Source organism: Mesoplodon mirus (genome assembly GCF_964341445.2).
Source record: "Mesoplodon mirus genome assembly, chromosome: 11".
In the NCBI taxonomy this organism is placed as follows: domain Eukaryota; kingdom Metazoa; phylum Chordata; class Mammalia; order Artiodactyla; family Ziphiidae; genus Mesoplodon; species Mesoplodon mirus.
The window spans coordinates 80,152,549-80,168,350 of NC_138987.1; the positions used below are offsets into that span (position 1 = coordinate 80,152,549).

The 15,802-nt window shown below is 40.5% G+C and overlaps 1 protein-coding gene across 4 annotated transcripts; it reads left to right on the forward strand.

The window, feature by feature from the left end:
• The first annotated feature begins 316 nt into the window (after nt 1–316).
• MANSC4 (MANSC domain containing 4) lies at nt 317–12,945 on the forward strand. 4 transcript variants are annotated; one of them, XM_082634926.1, is made up of 6 exons: nt 317–1,691; nt 3,842–3,922; nt 4,046–4,100; nt 5,384–5,932; nt 8,908–9,042; nt 11,445–12,945. In XM_082634926.1, exons 4-6 carry the CDS (start codon nt 5,704–5,706, stop codon nt 12,116–12,118), a joined length of 1,038 nt encoding a protein of 345 aa, XP_082491052.1. In that variant the 5' UTR covers nt 317–1,691; nt 3,842–3,922; nt 4,046–4,100; nt 5,384–5,703; the 3' UTR covers nt 12,119–12,945. The 4 variants fall into 4 exon arrangements, with proteins under 4 accessions (XP_082491052.1, XP_082491051.1, XP_082491053.1 ...); XM_082634925.1 differs by having other exon boundaries at nt 3,842–4,100; XM_082634927.1 differs by lacking the exon at nt 3,842–3,922 and having other exon boundaries at nt 317–624.
• Nucleotides 12,946–15,802: the final 2,857 nt, after the last annotated feature.

Genomic DNA, 15,802 nt, shown 5'->3' on the forward strand with positions numbered 1-15,802 from the left:
CCCCAGCAGGCAGCCTCTTCCCACGCCTAGCTTCTCACTTCCGCCCGCAGGACCCCCGCCGCCCGGCTCCGGCTTTCGCGGAGGGTAGGAGGTGGCGGGCCTCGGCGGCGGGCCTCGGGAAGGCGCGTCCCCGCGGCCGCCCCCGCGCGCCGGGCGCCGCGACCCTGCCGCCCGCCGGATCTGCGGCGATGCTCCGGGCGCGCGGGAGGCGGGATGAAGCCGGTTGCCTTTTCTTCCAAGGCGCTTTACCAGCGGGAAGGGAAAAGGAAAAGAAACGGGCGTGGGAGGAAAGGGATGAAATAAGTCGGGGTCCGGGAGTCAAAAAGACATCACATCTGGGATCGCCAGTCCTGTCGAGTCCGGCATCGTGTCCCGGGGGGGCCGAGGCACACGGGCCGTCTCTGAGCGTGTAGGTGGCACCTCGAGCTGACTCTTCGGAATGGTCATCGCGTAGGAGCCATCTTGCAGGAAGAAGGGCCAGCCAGATGGTAGCAGGTTCTGCAGGTCTCGGCGCACGGGGTGCCCCCGCTAGAAAGGGCTGGGAAGCGGAGGAGCTTGTATTTGCTGCTGGGGCCTGTTCTCTTCATGCGATTAAAAGAAAGAAGTACAACTCAACTAGATAAAGTTAGACCACGTGCCTTCTTTTAAATATTTTCTAACAGCCATCGCATTCCCAATTTCAGTTTGGTTGGACTAGCCATCACGGAATGTTACCTCTGGGCAAAAGGTCTGGCCGCTTTTGCTCATATTTGCCTGCAGAGGTGGCTTTTCTCGCCACCCTCTTATAAGGCCCTCCCTTACCCCTGCGCCTGCAGTCTGAGGACTTCATAAGGAAGGACACTTCTTCCCCATCTTCTTACACCGAACATTGCAAATAGCAAGCTCACCCCAAGTAATAAGGATCTTGTGCCGCTCATGAGCTATGAATTAATCCTCAAAAGGGGGTGTAGGCGGCAATTGTTAGGTTACCTTTGAGTACAAGAAGGGACAGTATTGGGAGGGAGGTGTGTGTGTGTGTGTGTGTGTGTGTGTGTGTGTGTTCACCCTTATCTTAACCAAAAACCGCTTGGAAACTTTCTCAGACCAGAGACTGAGAACCAAATAGTAGTCCTCTACTTGGGGAGAGAATATGTATTTGGACTTTTTTTTTTTTTTTAACAAGTTTTAGCTTTCTTCATGAATGACAAGTTGTTAAATAGTAACTGCTTCATAAGTACATTGCCCGGTATTTCAAACAAAAGATACCTCCTACAAAGCTAATGAACATTTTATGTTCGGAAGGGGAAGGGTTAAAAAACAGAGAAGAAAGTCATGTAAAACATGAAATTCTTTCAACACATTGTTCGGTTCCATTTGCACTTCTTCCTGTGTAACGACCAGCTTCACAGTGAGGTGTTGTCATCCCTTATTTTCTTTATAATACACCATGAACAAGAAACTAAAATTTTGAAGACATAGAAAAAAATTCTAGTAGAGTCTGGCCTCCCTGGGAAAAGTGAAGGAAACAAAGATGGACCTATGACTTGCCTCTTTCAGGATATTTTCTTGGATCCTGGGAAAGACGTCTAGCTTTCACCTTGTTTCACCTGGCCTTTAAATCCTTACTGATAAAATTCAGTTCTCATCTGGCCCTTTCACACTTCTTCTGTTCCCAGTGACCATGTAGTGGAGACATCTAAGGTTCTTTGGGGGTAGGTGGTCATGCATTTAGCATCTTCTAATGTTCCACGTCCAGTATTAGGCATTTAGCTGGGGAAATTTTGCTGGAAGTTGCCCCCTGTGCCAGAGTCTTGGACCTGGGATTTATTTGTCCCTCCATCAGCAACAGTGCCAGATTCAGTGGGGCAGCGAAGAACAGGCTCTTAGTCTCTCCTCGGTCCCTTTAGAATCTTTCACCAGTGGATGCTTTTGTTTCCCAGCCATCATAGATATGCCTCAGACTGGTATTTTCTTGCTTTTTAAAAACAGACCCCCCCCCAAAAAAAATCACGTGCATTAGAAAGGCAATTCACAGACAGTAATATTATCGGAGCCGATCTTGGGCAGGTAATCTGGGGTGTCAGCTTGACAGTACTGGGCACTGATCCTGTAAGCTTTTTGGCCCCTGACACAAGGTCATTTAGAATTGAAAGCCTCTTAAAGATCAAGTCATTTTAATAACTCACAAAGTAAGTTTTCTGTTAAGCTAGAAATGCAAAGTCAAAGCAAGACAAACTTTATTTACAAAAGACCTAAAATTATTTTTAAGCTTCATGAAAATGTTGCTTGTCTATAGCTGGAGGTATACTTTTATAGTTAGCCACTGATTAATGAATAATAAAGAGTGGCCTTTGTGGCACCATGATTCACTTCAAACACATCATGATCTGTTTTACAAAAGCCTAAAGTAATGGTCAAACACAGTTAGGCTATTTCTTCAAGAATTTTTATGGAAGGTATACCTTTTGACCTAGAATGGAAAAAAATCAAAGTACAAGATGTTTGTCACAGTGTTGCTTTGAATAATAAAAAAATCGAAAAACAGGGCCTCCCTGGTGGCGCAGTGGTTGAGAGTCCGCCTGCCGATGCAGGGGACATGGGTTCGTGCCCCGGTCCGGGAGGATCCCACATGCCGCGGAGCGGCTGGGCCCGTGAGCCATGGCCGCTGAGCCTGCACGTCCGGAGCCTGTGCTCCGCAACGGGAGAGGCCACAACAGTGAGAGGCCCGCGTACCGCAAAAAAAAAAAAAAAAAAAAAAAAGAAAGAAAAAAAAAAAGAAAAGAGAAACAATGTATAATGTTAGGAGTAGCTAACATTTATTGAAAGTTTATTACATGTTGTAAGTGCTCTCCGTAGATTATAATCTATTTTAATACTCTTTTACAGCTAAGGCTCAGAGTAAATTTTGGTACATGGATAGAATGAAATACCATAGAGCTATTACAAGTTTAGATTTTTGTAAAATTTTTTGGAAATTTACATTTTTGTAAAATTGTATATAAGTATCATCTTGAATGGTTATTATTTCTTATTGTACTGTTCGGTATGGTTTGGGTTTTTTAAGTGAATGCATGTCAATTTAATAATTAGTGATATATTCCAATTTCTCAGGCCCCATTTTACAAAATGATGTCCACCAATTTTATGAACTGATGAAATGAAAATGTTAAGTAAATACTACAATTAGCATCTTTAAAATAAGGATGACATTGACTTTTTGTTTTTTAATCTTTTGAATTTAGGAAACTTATGCTATGACTTCACTGCCACTTAAAAATTGTTTATCTCTATTTTTTAGTCCCTCCAATACTTCTAAATCAACTTTGTTTCTTTTTTGTTTTTTTAATAAGCAAAAGTGAAATATCTTGCTTTCATTAAAGCATGGGGGCAATTTAAATGAGTTTAAAGTAGCACAGTTCTTAAAATGATTCTATTTCATTCAGGCTGAGCATTTCATGTAGGCAAAACTTTCACTTATTTCAGTCACCTATTTCAGTGTTTTCCAAACACCTTAGGAAATCACCTGAGACACTTTTTATAAAAATAAGAATTCTGGTTCCCACACCAGAGCTACTGAATCAGGCTCATGCGGGGATGTTTCTGCTCCACATCTCAGTTAGTTGAAGTCCTGTCCCTGCTGTTCAGTTTTTAATCTCTCCTTTTCAAAATACCCAGCTCCAAGAAGTTACCTGTTTCCAGACTCAATGTGTATCAATCACCCCAAAATTTATTTAAAAAATTTTAGAGCCTGCTTTTACATTGGAACTTGTAGATTCTTTAAAATGCAACTTTGGTCTCCCCTTGAACATCATCTGACAGCAAAAGGATTAAACAACTGTGGATTTTTCCATTATCCCTGCAGGGAACATGAGAACTTCAAGGAATTATATATCACAGGAAAGAAACCACATTTAATGCGACTGAAAGATGTGGAGGTTAGAAGGTTAGAAAGTTGACTTTCCGGTTTATGTCCCCAGGGCATGAACTAATCAAAATAGCTATGGAACCTCATGGTAAAACAAGGAGTACTCTTTTGTTCCTCATCTGTCTCCTGTTTTGCCTTTAGGAAACCTCTCTTCCCTCTTTCCTCCGAACAGATGAAACAGTCAGATTGCTTGCAGGTAAGCAACTGAAACTTGCTTTCTAAGAGAAGTTCTTTAGAATAAAATGTTTTTTATTTTTAGTGCATTTTATGTGGCTTATGGAAGGTTAGGTGTTAGTCCATGATATAATTTTTGCTCAGAAGAAAGTGGAATTTTGTTTAAGTTATTCTGTCTTTTGACTGTCATCCTCTTTATTATCAATCGTTAATACTATGCTTCTAAAAATCAAAAGATATGATTATTAAAATTATTAGTAGACAGGTGAAGAGATGAAAGTTCAAAGAATGTTAACATTTTTGTGTCAAGTGAGTGTGCAAAAAAGTATAAGAGAAACAGATCACAAGACAGAAAAAGTTTCATCTTTTTTTTTTTTTTTAATGCAGTATGGTACTTTATGCCCCAAACTAATTACCAATAATGCTTTGTATAAAAATGGATACAAAAAAGCAACAGTTCCATGCTTTGAACTAATTTCATCTTGGAATGTATGGGATATGGAACACACAGTCTTCACAAAGGAAGACATTTTCACTGTCTTTAATATTTTTTTTCAAATATTTTGGCGTTGCAGTGGAAGTAACTTTATTAATACGTAGAAATTTAAAACTATTTCCCTAATGCACATTTCTTGTAACTACATCTGCTTCAGAGATGCCTTTATGTTTCTGCTTCCCAAAGACTTCTTTGTAACTTGAAAACATAAATATCAGAAATCAGATTAGGCAACCCCCAGTTTGAAATTCATCACAATTTTCAATTATGCTTTTTAGTCTTGGTTGAACAAAATACACTTTAATGGGTGTTGTGCTCCATCTACATTATAAGGATATTCTTTTGGCTGGATCTTTAATCTTCTTTTTAAAAACCTTGCGGCTGGCCTTTGCAAAAAATGCCTGGCACCAAGAAGTGACCAGGATTCATATTCAGTGTTTTCAAAATCACTGCAAATTTAAAATTTTTTATTTCATTTTCAGTTTTCATTTACTTTCGATTTTTTTTTTTGTAAAAACAAAGAATTTAAACCCATGCTCAAACTAGTTTTCTAGTGAACCTGAATATTAGAACTTCAAATCAAAGAAAAAAAGATAATTGAAAAAAAAAACCCTGCAGTCACAAGCTTCTTAAAAAACTTTCTAGAAGTGTCCTGACAAAATGATGTCTTGTTTCTGGTGAAATGGATCCTTCCTTTATCTGACATCAAGTGCCTAAACGATTGTTTTCCTCAGAAAGACCCTTGGCTAGGATTTCAACTTGCCTTTATATTTACTTAGTAAAAGGTGTCTGTGACTTCACTTTCACAGAAAGAATAAAAGCACAGGAAAGAATCTACGTCTTCCAAAGGCTAAAGGACAGAGTATTGAAATGGCCTGGAAAGCGCTCAGCATCAACAGCAGCAAGTCAACTGTTCACCTGGGGTGCAACTGGGAAGAAACAAAAGAAAAATCAACGTGCAGTCAAAGAGCCGCTTCATTTTTCTAGAAAGTGACCCTTCACAGAGTTCCAAGGGAGCCTTCTCCCTTAGCAACAGCCCTGAAGTTCCAGAAGCCATTCTAAACCCTGATGGTCAGCTTCAGCGTCTGTCTGGTCATCAGACTTATTGCCGAGTCTTCATCCCAGGGAAATGCATGTGGTGGTCGTGGCAGCAGACGTGATTTTGCTCTTAAGCATGGGGTGGACCTCAGACTCTCTCTGCTCACCCACTGTGTTTTACAGAGACTGCTGGATCCGACGCTTCCCAGGACTCCTAATTGACCTGGAGGAGTCTCAGAAGCTGGGGGCCCAGTTCTTGAAGTATTATTCCGAAAGCACTGGTCAGAAGTGCAGTCGGAGCTGCTGTCTTAGGAAGGATGGTAAGTGTCGATGATAGACCTGAGCAAAAATCAGTGGAAACTTCCAAAATGAGGACCTAAGAAAGGACCCTTAGGCAGAGGGTGCAGTGAACAGTTGACGAGGACTAGAGAAGATGCCCTGGGACGAGGCAGTGGGCAGAGAGGGAGAGACACTGAGACTGATTTTGCAGCTGGGGCCAGTGCAGGCTCCATTTACAAATCTAGTAATGACCTGGGAGGCTTTGAACCTACAGGTATCAGAGAACCTCTTCTCTTCACTAAAGTGCTAAATGAAAATATTGCCTTGAGGGCTGGCTAACAATATTTCTATAGCCCAGAATATAGCATATATGATTTCAAAAATATTTCCTTTTCAAGGTTCTTTTGGTGATATTGGTATCGTATCACACTTTTGAAATGTGCTTGCTTGGTTGACCAAGTGTGGGGATGTATTGAACAGGAATTTAGATTGTGATTCATGTTTTGTTATTTTTATTTTTATTTTTATTTATTTATTTTTTTTTAAACCCACATTTGTTTATTTATTTATTTTTTTTGGCTATGTTGGTTCTTCACTTCTGTGCGAGGGCTTTCTCTAGTTGTGGCAAGCGGGGGGTCACTCTTCATCGCGGTGCGCGAGCCTCTCACTATCGAGGCCTCTTTTGTTGCTGGAGCACAGGCTCCAGATGCGCAGGCTCAGCAGCTGTGGCTCACGGGCCCAGTTGTTCCGCGGCATGTGGGATCTTCCCAGACCAGGGCTCGAACCCATGTCCCCTGCATTAGCAGGCAGATTCTCAACCACTGCGCCACCAGGGAAGCCCTGTGATTCATGTTTTGAAAGAAATAGGGAAATATATGTCAACTAGAAAAAGAGGAAAGGAAAGGAGAGGAGGGAGAGAGAGAGAGAGAGAGAGAGAGAGAGAGAGAGAAAGAAAGAAAGAGAGAGAGAATGAAAGAGAGAGAGAGAAAGTTAGTTTTCAAAATATCCTAACAGAATTTTTTTTTTTTTTGGTCTGAAATCTGGATTCAGGGTTAAATATAATTCATATAATATAATCAAGGCCTATAACTAGGAAAACATTTCATTGTTGCAGAATTTCAAGTTGCATTTGATTAAAGACTTCATTTATTTTTCATTTTTCCAAGATGTGAAAGCTACTTGGAAAGAAACAACAAAAGCAACATAGCACTTTAAAATAATTCTCTTGTTGTTCCACACTTTCTTCCCATGATTTCTTACCGACATTAATTGCCAATGCCTCCTATCCAATTATCCATGTAAGATTTCTGGGATGCAAATTGGAGCTCCTTGGAGAGTCTAAACCGACTGTCAAGAGACCACAGTGTGAGAAGTTGTCACAGGCTCAGCCCTCAAAAGTTAATCAGGCACAGAAGAGAGCAATTAATTTATTAAAGGGAAATTTTGCAAAAGGTAGCAAATCTAGATATTCTGCTTTCAGATGTTATAACCCCAGAAGCCTTCCCTGAGAGGAGATGAGGGAGGGGTGATACCTTTTCAGCCTTTTCCCGTGGCATGAATTTACCTGACTCTCCACACCAGGGAAGCTGTGGCCTCTGGACTTCTGGGGATACTAAAAGCATCCAGTAGAACTCCAGGATTTTAGAGCCTCTGTGGCTTCCAGGTTGTGGCTTTCTTTCTCCAGAAGAAGAAAAGGCATGAACACACATCCCAGTTTTTACCTAGAAGCCAGAACTTTAAAATGCACAATCCTGCAATAGCTAACCTACTCAGAGCTGGGACTCTGAAATATGCATGAAGAATGTAAAAGATCTTGAAAAATTGCTCCCTACAGCATCCACTACTTTATCAGAAATGTAGATGTCTAAATTTGAATATTCTTTCTTCCTTTTCCTTAAACTTTACAGCACAGTCCTCAGGGAATGTATTTGTCATCTATAAGGTATTAGCAATGTATTATTAATTGACTTTAGTCCTATTCTTTCTCCTTCTGGAAAAATAAAGATTGTAGAAACATGGGGTGTCCCAGAAGTAATAGGGGAGACGTAACCCCCGCAGTTAACCTTACACAGAAGCAGAGCAGGTTCTGCCGGCGATTCCACAGCAGCTGTAGGCACACTCGGTAATCCTACACTCTCCCTCCGTAATCTCATTTTATTAAAGAAGCTGATACCTTTGGGCCAATGAATATTTCCCATCACACGGTTCCTACTACACTACAGCAGGAGGAAAATCTGTGCTGCACTGAAAGGAGGACAGACCGAAGATTGGCATTCAACAAATCTGACCTTCCAGAAATAACACGGTACCTTTTATGGAGCAAATCTACTTAGAAAAGGGGAGCCGGCAAGACAAGTGATGAGCCCCTCCCCGCTCGAATCCCAAATGCTAACCAGCTTGTCTGTCTACTCCCTTCCTCTCTGAATGACACCGATCAGCTTTTCACTGGATGTAGCTTTGCAGCCTGGGGCTAGCACACACCTGCAGTCGGGGTCAAGGTAACGTTCACCCAGCCTGCTGCCTTTACGCCACCTGGGCCGCTCCCAACAACACGGGTCATGGCTGTTTTTGCCCTTCCTATCACTCCCCCTTCTGTTACAGGCTTTGTCTATTTTTTTCCTCTTTCTCTCTCTGGTGAACTTCAGTGCCTTAGTATTCTGAGAGGGTATTGCATCTAGAATTCTGATCTATATAAATCCCCAGAGGTTTTTGTAGCCAATTGGATTTTTCTGAACATAAAATACTGGGACTGGGAAATGATTCCAGGTTATCTGGGTAGCATGGGATGTGTGAACGATTACTGAGAATGTTGGTAGCTATTTTCTTTTGAAGAGGCATTTTCCCATATTCACAGAAGCATTTGCGATAGTTCATAATGTACCGTAAGATGTCTGAACATAGCCCTGAGATGTACTGTTAATCCAGTGTTCTTGAAAGAAATGTAAGCTACTCAGAGCTCATCAAGCTGCAGAGATCAAGACCATCTGCAGATGTACTTTGCCTGCTTCCTTTTCAGTTTCCTGTAACTTGGCTGTCTTCTTCCACGATCCTGTTCATGGCGATGTCAACTGCCTCCATATTCACTGCCCAACCCTGGAGAGCTGCATATTGGAGCCCGGAACCAGCGCCATTTTATACAACATAACAGACGGTAATGATTTATGTCCTTTGTAGGTATTTTGAAGAATGTCAGTAATATTTTAGTAGAGGAATATAACTTAGAAATTGGTTGGCAGTAGCCATGTAGGAATCTAAATCATTATTTCCCAGTGAACTCTGTCTGGAAAAGTTTGGGGCTTCCAGGGCAGAAAACTAAAAGGAAATTCCCATTAATTTGGCACATTCAGCAAGGATGAGTTCATCCCAGATAACAAATCATATGTGACTGAACAAGAGCATTGTGTTTCATTTATTCCAAGAGCCTTCAGCAAGAACCAAAATAGGTATTTCTACTGTAGTGGTTAAGGATCCCACTAGGAAATAAAGAAAATGCTAAAAGTCAGTTTTGAGGTTCGCTGATGCTGTATACAAGGATTCTACAAAGATGGATGTCAGGGATGGGGAAATGCACTTACTGCCACACCTTAGCATAGCATTGGTCCCAAGATAACGACTGCATTTTTCTTTAGAAAAATACATATTTAAGTGTCCTTTCCCGGGTATATAATCTCAGGGTACACATCAGTAAACGTCAAAGAATAGATTTTTGCCAACACGATACAAAGGAGGTAAATTTCTTGATCAGTCTGTACTTATTGAACACATAACGCACCATGCTGTGCTCCACGTTGCAGATTACAGCCATCTCTGTGCCCTCGAGCTCCTCCTAATCGAGTTGATGCAACAAGTCTTACAATTAGTGTAAAAGACATACAATTAAATACAAAAATGTGTGGTACTGCCTCAAGTACAAAGGCTCAAAAGAAGGGGAGACTAAAGAAAGCTCAATTATTCAGAGGCGGCTTCATGGAAGAGGCCAGGTAGAGGCAAGATAAGGAGCTCCGTATCACACCCCAGGAAAGCACAAACACTGGTGTGGCTCCAATAGGGGCACATTTGGGGCTGCAATGGAACTATGGGTAGGATAGGGTACGCCAGGTGACAAAAGGACAGAGGAGAGTTTTGGTTTGACTTTGTCAGAAATATGGAACCAACGAAGCTATTTCATGAGAAAGCACTATCATTAAAGTGATGTCTGGTTATCTTAGTCCAGGAAAATTATATGTAGGATGCAGATTAGAAAATGCAGTCAGGGTAATGTTATATCTGGACAAGGTGACTGGAGTTGCAACGAGGAGGAGGGATGGTTGCTAGCATATAGGCAAGGGCTTGGATAGCACTTGGGTTACTTTTTGGATAAAGAAGAAGAGGACTGAGGATTCAAAAATCCCGTTGCAGTGCAGAGTCCAGCATGGGTGACAGAAGAATGATGATGCCGCTGAAAAAGACAAACAGGCAGACCAGATGATGGTTTTGAGAATGCCAGTGGTGATGGGAGATGTTTAGGTGGGAACCTCCAGTAGAGCACAGGAGAACTGAGATCAGAGCTCAAGAAAGAGGAAAAAATTGGGGATGTGGATTTCAGGGCCATCAATGTAGTGCTGACAGCTGATGGGGATAATCTCTTGGTGGCCGGGGGTGGGAGGGTGGTTGGTATGGGATGACGAGAAATACAGCAGAAAACCAAGGACTAAAGACTAAAGATTATCGGGCAATCAATGAGGACCAAGGAGAGAACCAGCACAAAGGAAGGGAAAAACGAGAGGCAGGCAGTCTGAGATCAAGTGCCAAAGGAATTTGGGGTCCAGGGAGTCACGGGAGAAGAATGCAAGGAGAGGTGGCCATCAGTATCAAGAACAAGAGAGAAGCCAAAGCAATGAGATACAGTGATCAGGAAACAGGGAAAGTACTGATCACCCCAGAAGCAGAATAGTGAGGATGGAAACAAAATGACAGAAGGCACAAAACAAAGTCAGAAAGGAAAGGGAGGGAGTAGGTGGTGGTGTGTTGAGAGTGGGAGCAGCTCAAGAGAGACTGAAAGGGAAACAGTGTGACAACGGTAAAGCTGTTGAGAGTTTCTGAAGCCAGAGGGAAAGGAGTTTTACAAGAAGAGAGAGAACACTGAAGGCCCTCAGGCACTGGACCCTCAGGCACTGGGAAGGGATGAGATTTAGGGCTCTGCTAATAATTTTGAATAGTTACACTTCTCAGGCTCCATTTTGTTTGACTTGACTTGTCATACATATCAAATGGTTACTGTTTCTGCAGCTCTTGCCTGAAACTGCTATTGTTGCGCAAAAGCCCTGGCAGTTTTCTCCACCATGTGATGTAGCCAAGTTCGTTTGCAACAGAAAGTGTCTTAGAAAGTTAAGAAAAATTCAAACGTGGCTAGTATGTTTCTAAGCCTTTCAGAAGTAGGCAGTGGTGGAACTTGCAATTAGCTTAGTTCAATAACTTATAGGGGCAAAATCCAAGACTTCTCCAAACTGTACTTTAAGGTCCTGTCTTCTAAATTAAAAATAAAATTTAAATGATGCCTTATTTATATTTCAGGTGTAGATCCAGATTTGCTGGTTTTTGAACAATCACTGCCCACATATCTAAATACCCGTTATTCATCTAACATACGGGAGAGACTAAGGATTCTAAAAGCTATGTATTTAGATAAACAACAAACGACCATGACAAACCAAATGCTACCATCAGTAGAGGCTCCATCTTCAACCACATATCAAGCTTTGTTTGCAACCACAAATAATACTAAGTATTCCAAGGAATTAACCACAGACTCTCGGGCAAGGTTCATTTCTCTGAAGGACTCCATTACCACAAACGTAAATATGGTGGCAGCCAGTACTGAGTTCATCAACAATCCAGATAACAAGACTATTTCTCCTTTCTTTGTGCCTATGGACACAAAACTTTCTCATATGCCTATTCCATCCCAACTCAACAGTAGCAAACAATTACTGAACAAAACCAAAGGGTACAACAGCAGAAACCGTACATCTGAGAATGAAGACACAACACCTGATGGGGCACCTGTGACTTCCAAGACGTGGTTGGCTCCTGTGGTCCTCTGCACCTCTGTCATCTTTCTCTGCTGTTGTGTAGTCATCCTGGCATCTGGATGCTGTCGAAAGCACCAGGGCCAGTATAAACCAGGACAGAGAAAGTCAGGATCCAAGCAAATTAAAAAATGTACCATTCTGAAGGAGCGCTCTTAATGGTAAAAGATGTGAGCATTGTAAGCTTTTAAGAGTATCATTTTTAGTTTTCTGTAAGACGAGGGCAGTTCGGTTAAAAAAAAATAAATAAAAAGCAGATACCCATTCTTACCAATCTCTAAAGAATGCCAATGTTTGATAAACATAGTTGCTTTTTTGATTATTTCCATTTTTTGAATAGTGTATCATTTGCTGAAGTTCCAAAATTCTGATCTCTGCAGTTATTCAGCACCATGTAAGAGATAGTTGTAAGTGTTGTACATGTATTAACTTGTTGATTCCTTGAACTCTGTGAGATAAGTACACTACTGTTAACTATTATACTGTTCTTATCACATTTTACAGATGAGGAAACTGAGGAAAGAGAGGCTAAGTATCTTGCCTAAAGTCACACAGCTAGTATGTAGCAAAGCCTGACTTAATAGGCAACATGGTTTAAAAGTCCATGCTCAAAATCACTGTTGGACTACAAGCCTCCATTTTCTCAGTGAGTATGGAAAAAAGATACAGGGAGGAAAACACCATAACATCATATTTGGTTCCTGTCAAGGTCATATTATTGTCACATATTTTAATGAAATCTTTTAGTGGCTTGAGCAAAAAAGCACTATGAACGATTACAGTTACTAACCCATGAGCAAAAGCTTCCTGATTTTTATACAATTTATGTTCAATTGATTAATCTTTCTCAATCTTAATCGATCTTCTTTTTCAAAAACTGACATGCCTCAATAATTATGGCACTAAGATCTTTGAGCTTTCTGTTGACTTCTGTTGAATAAATCTTGGGAGTTTTAGTTTATGTCCGTCAGTTGTATAAATTGTTTTCCCAGGTGCAAATATTAGCTCTAGGTATTTCAAGCTCTGTCCACTTACACCAGATTTACCCCCTAAATCTTATACTCCGACTCATAAGTGTAGAAAACTGTAATTTAAGTCTCTAATGATCTTAAACTTTAGGCCCTTAATCTCATCTCTGAAAATATTTTTTAATGTGAGGACATTAAAAGACAGCCATTTAAGCATAATGAATAAAGAGGAAATCCTATTATAAGATTAATAAAATAGTACTCTTCCCTCAGAATATTAACCACAAATAAAGTCTGAATTTTTAAACTATAATCAATTTACATTAATTTGCTATTAGTATTATATATCATAAATGTTATCAATTTCTTTCTTAATACATTAGGGGAAAACTCAGGCAATTTAGGGGGGGATATCAAGATTTAAATTACCTTAAAATATTTAAGTTATTCAGGAAGCCGTCTTTAAAAACTATTTGTATATACATTCTTTTAAAAGGTTATTTAATTTTCTTTCAAATATATACAAACTGTTTGAAGGTTTTCCAACTAGGGCTACCAAAAAAAAATTTTTTTCTTCCTTGGGATTTCTCAGAATTTTATTTGTTCCCTAAAATTGATAACTGTTTTATAGAAATGACCATAATTTGGGAAAAACATATTTACCTTTGTAAGAAAACAAACACACTCCTTCTCTTCTTCAGCCCCTACCTTTGACCATCAGATAAACTGAGTAAACTTAGACTGTAGAGGCGACCTGAACAGTCAGCCAAGACAAAAATGACTGGGCCTAGAAACCATGTCCTTATTGGAAGCCAAAGGGACCAAAGAGAACTTCTGAATAGAATTTAAAACTTTAAGAAACAAAGATCACAGGGCCTAGTCAACAACTAAGGCTAAGGTTGTTACCACCATTTAGGAAATAACCATGATATCGAAGTTTTTCCAGCACTGAAACAGCCAGACCTTTGGGGAAAAAAATCTATAATAGTCCAGTATTATGACATATTTACCAATTTTGGAAAGAAAATATGCAAAGAAAAAAACTAAAGCTCCCTACAATTAAGAAAACAGGTTTGTTCTATTTCTTAGTTGCCTATGTGTTTAAGCACCTTCTGAGCTATGAAATTTACGAGTTTGAAGTCAGAAGTGATTGCATATCATCAGTACAGCAAAAAGTGTCCCCTAGAATCCTCATTGTAAGGACGAATATGATGTTCATTGTATACATTAGATCAATTAGAGCTTAAGGACAAGAGTCTAAATAATGACAAAAATGCTGGTTAATTATTGCTAACATTACAATGACAGCAACGGTTACCCTTTTGAGGCAGTTTTGTATTAATCTTACAGCTCTAAGATTTTGCCATTAGGTGTCAATGCCACAGCCTTAGAGTCTTCAGGTCTTTGCTCGGAGTTAGCCAAACTGCAAAGGTTAAAAGGGCACAGTCTTCTACAAGACCACCCTTACTTGTGACACCAACTATAAGTTCGGGGGATGGGGAGTCCCCAAACCACTCTCAGGTTCGATAATTCACTAGAGGAATTCACAGAACCCAATGAAAGCTATTATACTCACAGTTACGGTTTATTACAGGGAAAGGATATAGATTAAAATCAGCCAAGGGAAGAAGCACCTAGGATGACGTTCAGGAGTGTTCCGAACTCACAGGTTTTGGTGTCCTCTGCCCGTGGAAGCAGGATGCATTACTCTCCCGGTACCAGTGTGTGACAGTATGTCCAGAGTATCGCCAACCCGGGAAACTTACTGGTGCCTCAGTGTTCTAAATTTTTATTGAGGCTCCATTACATAGGTATGACTGACTGATCAATTACCTGGGCAGTTGATCTCAGCTGCTGGGTGGACTGATTTACCAAGAGACTCAAAGCCCCCCAGCCCTAAACACATGGTTGGTTTTCCTGGCATGCCTAGGACTATCAGGTGTAGCGAGCCCCACCTAAAATCCACTGTGACTGACTCCTGCCCTAACCAAAGACACTTCTATGAGGTATGACAGATTACCTCCCAGAAGCTGACGGGAGAGGCCAGATGCTCTTTGAGCAAGGTCAAATTCTTTATTACGTATCATTACTCCATCTGCTTCCGTCTTCACTGTATTATTACTACAGGACTGAGGACCCTAATCTACCCACCTCTTTACATGTTCCCAAATGACAACCTCTCCTCAGCTTCTACTGTTTTCAAATGTGTCCTTCTTCAATCCTGTTTCCACATCTGAGTTTTCCTCAACTCTGACTCTCTAAGAAATGTAACACTTCAATACACTTATGTATGCTTTAGACCTGATCTAGAAACTCAGTTGTATCTACTTTGTTTTTTATTCGCTATTTCCATCCAGTGGAATGGATGGAACTCAAGGCCCTATTGTTGTCCTTTATAACCTACGGACTCTTGGCCTTGCTAACACTAAATCATATCTTCAATTTATATAAATCTTTTGAGCAATTGTTCTGAAATTCCTTTCGGCATTTTATGTTCTCAAATTCTGTCAAGCAAAATAAGTTTTAGGCAAATACAAGCCTCCATAATTCCTTTATTTCAATTTTAAATTAATCACTTGTCGACAACTTTAAGTGGTAAGAAATGACTTACAGATATACTTAAAAGTACTGAATTGACAGCTAAATTGAATGAAATGTTTCTTAGGGCAGTTATTTTGTCATTTACTCCAATTAAATTCAAGGTCTTTATACCTCATCTCCTTCCTGAGCTGTGGAAGTTCTAGGTGGGGCATCCAGAGAGATGAATACCAGCTAATCTCCGTTTCCACTTTTCTGCAAGCTTGGGCTTAGAGAAATGAGCCAAAGAAAATGGAAAGCAGGATGCTAAACAGAATTGAATCAACATAAAGTGACC

What these genes read in the sequence shown, in the direction of transcription:
- MANSC4 (XM_082634925.1), top strand. Translation starts at nt 5,704, where the DNA reads ATGCATGTGGTGGTCGTGGCAGCAGACGTGATTTTGCTCTTAAGCATG. An exon ending in CTGCTGTCTTAGGAAGGATG is followed by an intron (nt 5,933 to 8,907) that starts GTAAGTGTCGAT and finishes CTTCCTTTTCAG; the next exon opens with TTTCCTGTAACTTGGCTGTC. An exon ending in TTTATACAACATAACAGACG is followed by an intron (nt 9,043 to 11,444) that starts GTAATGATTTAT and finishes TTTATATTTCAG; the next exon opens with GTGTAGATCCAGATTTGCTG.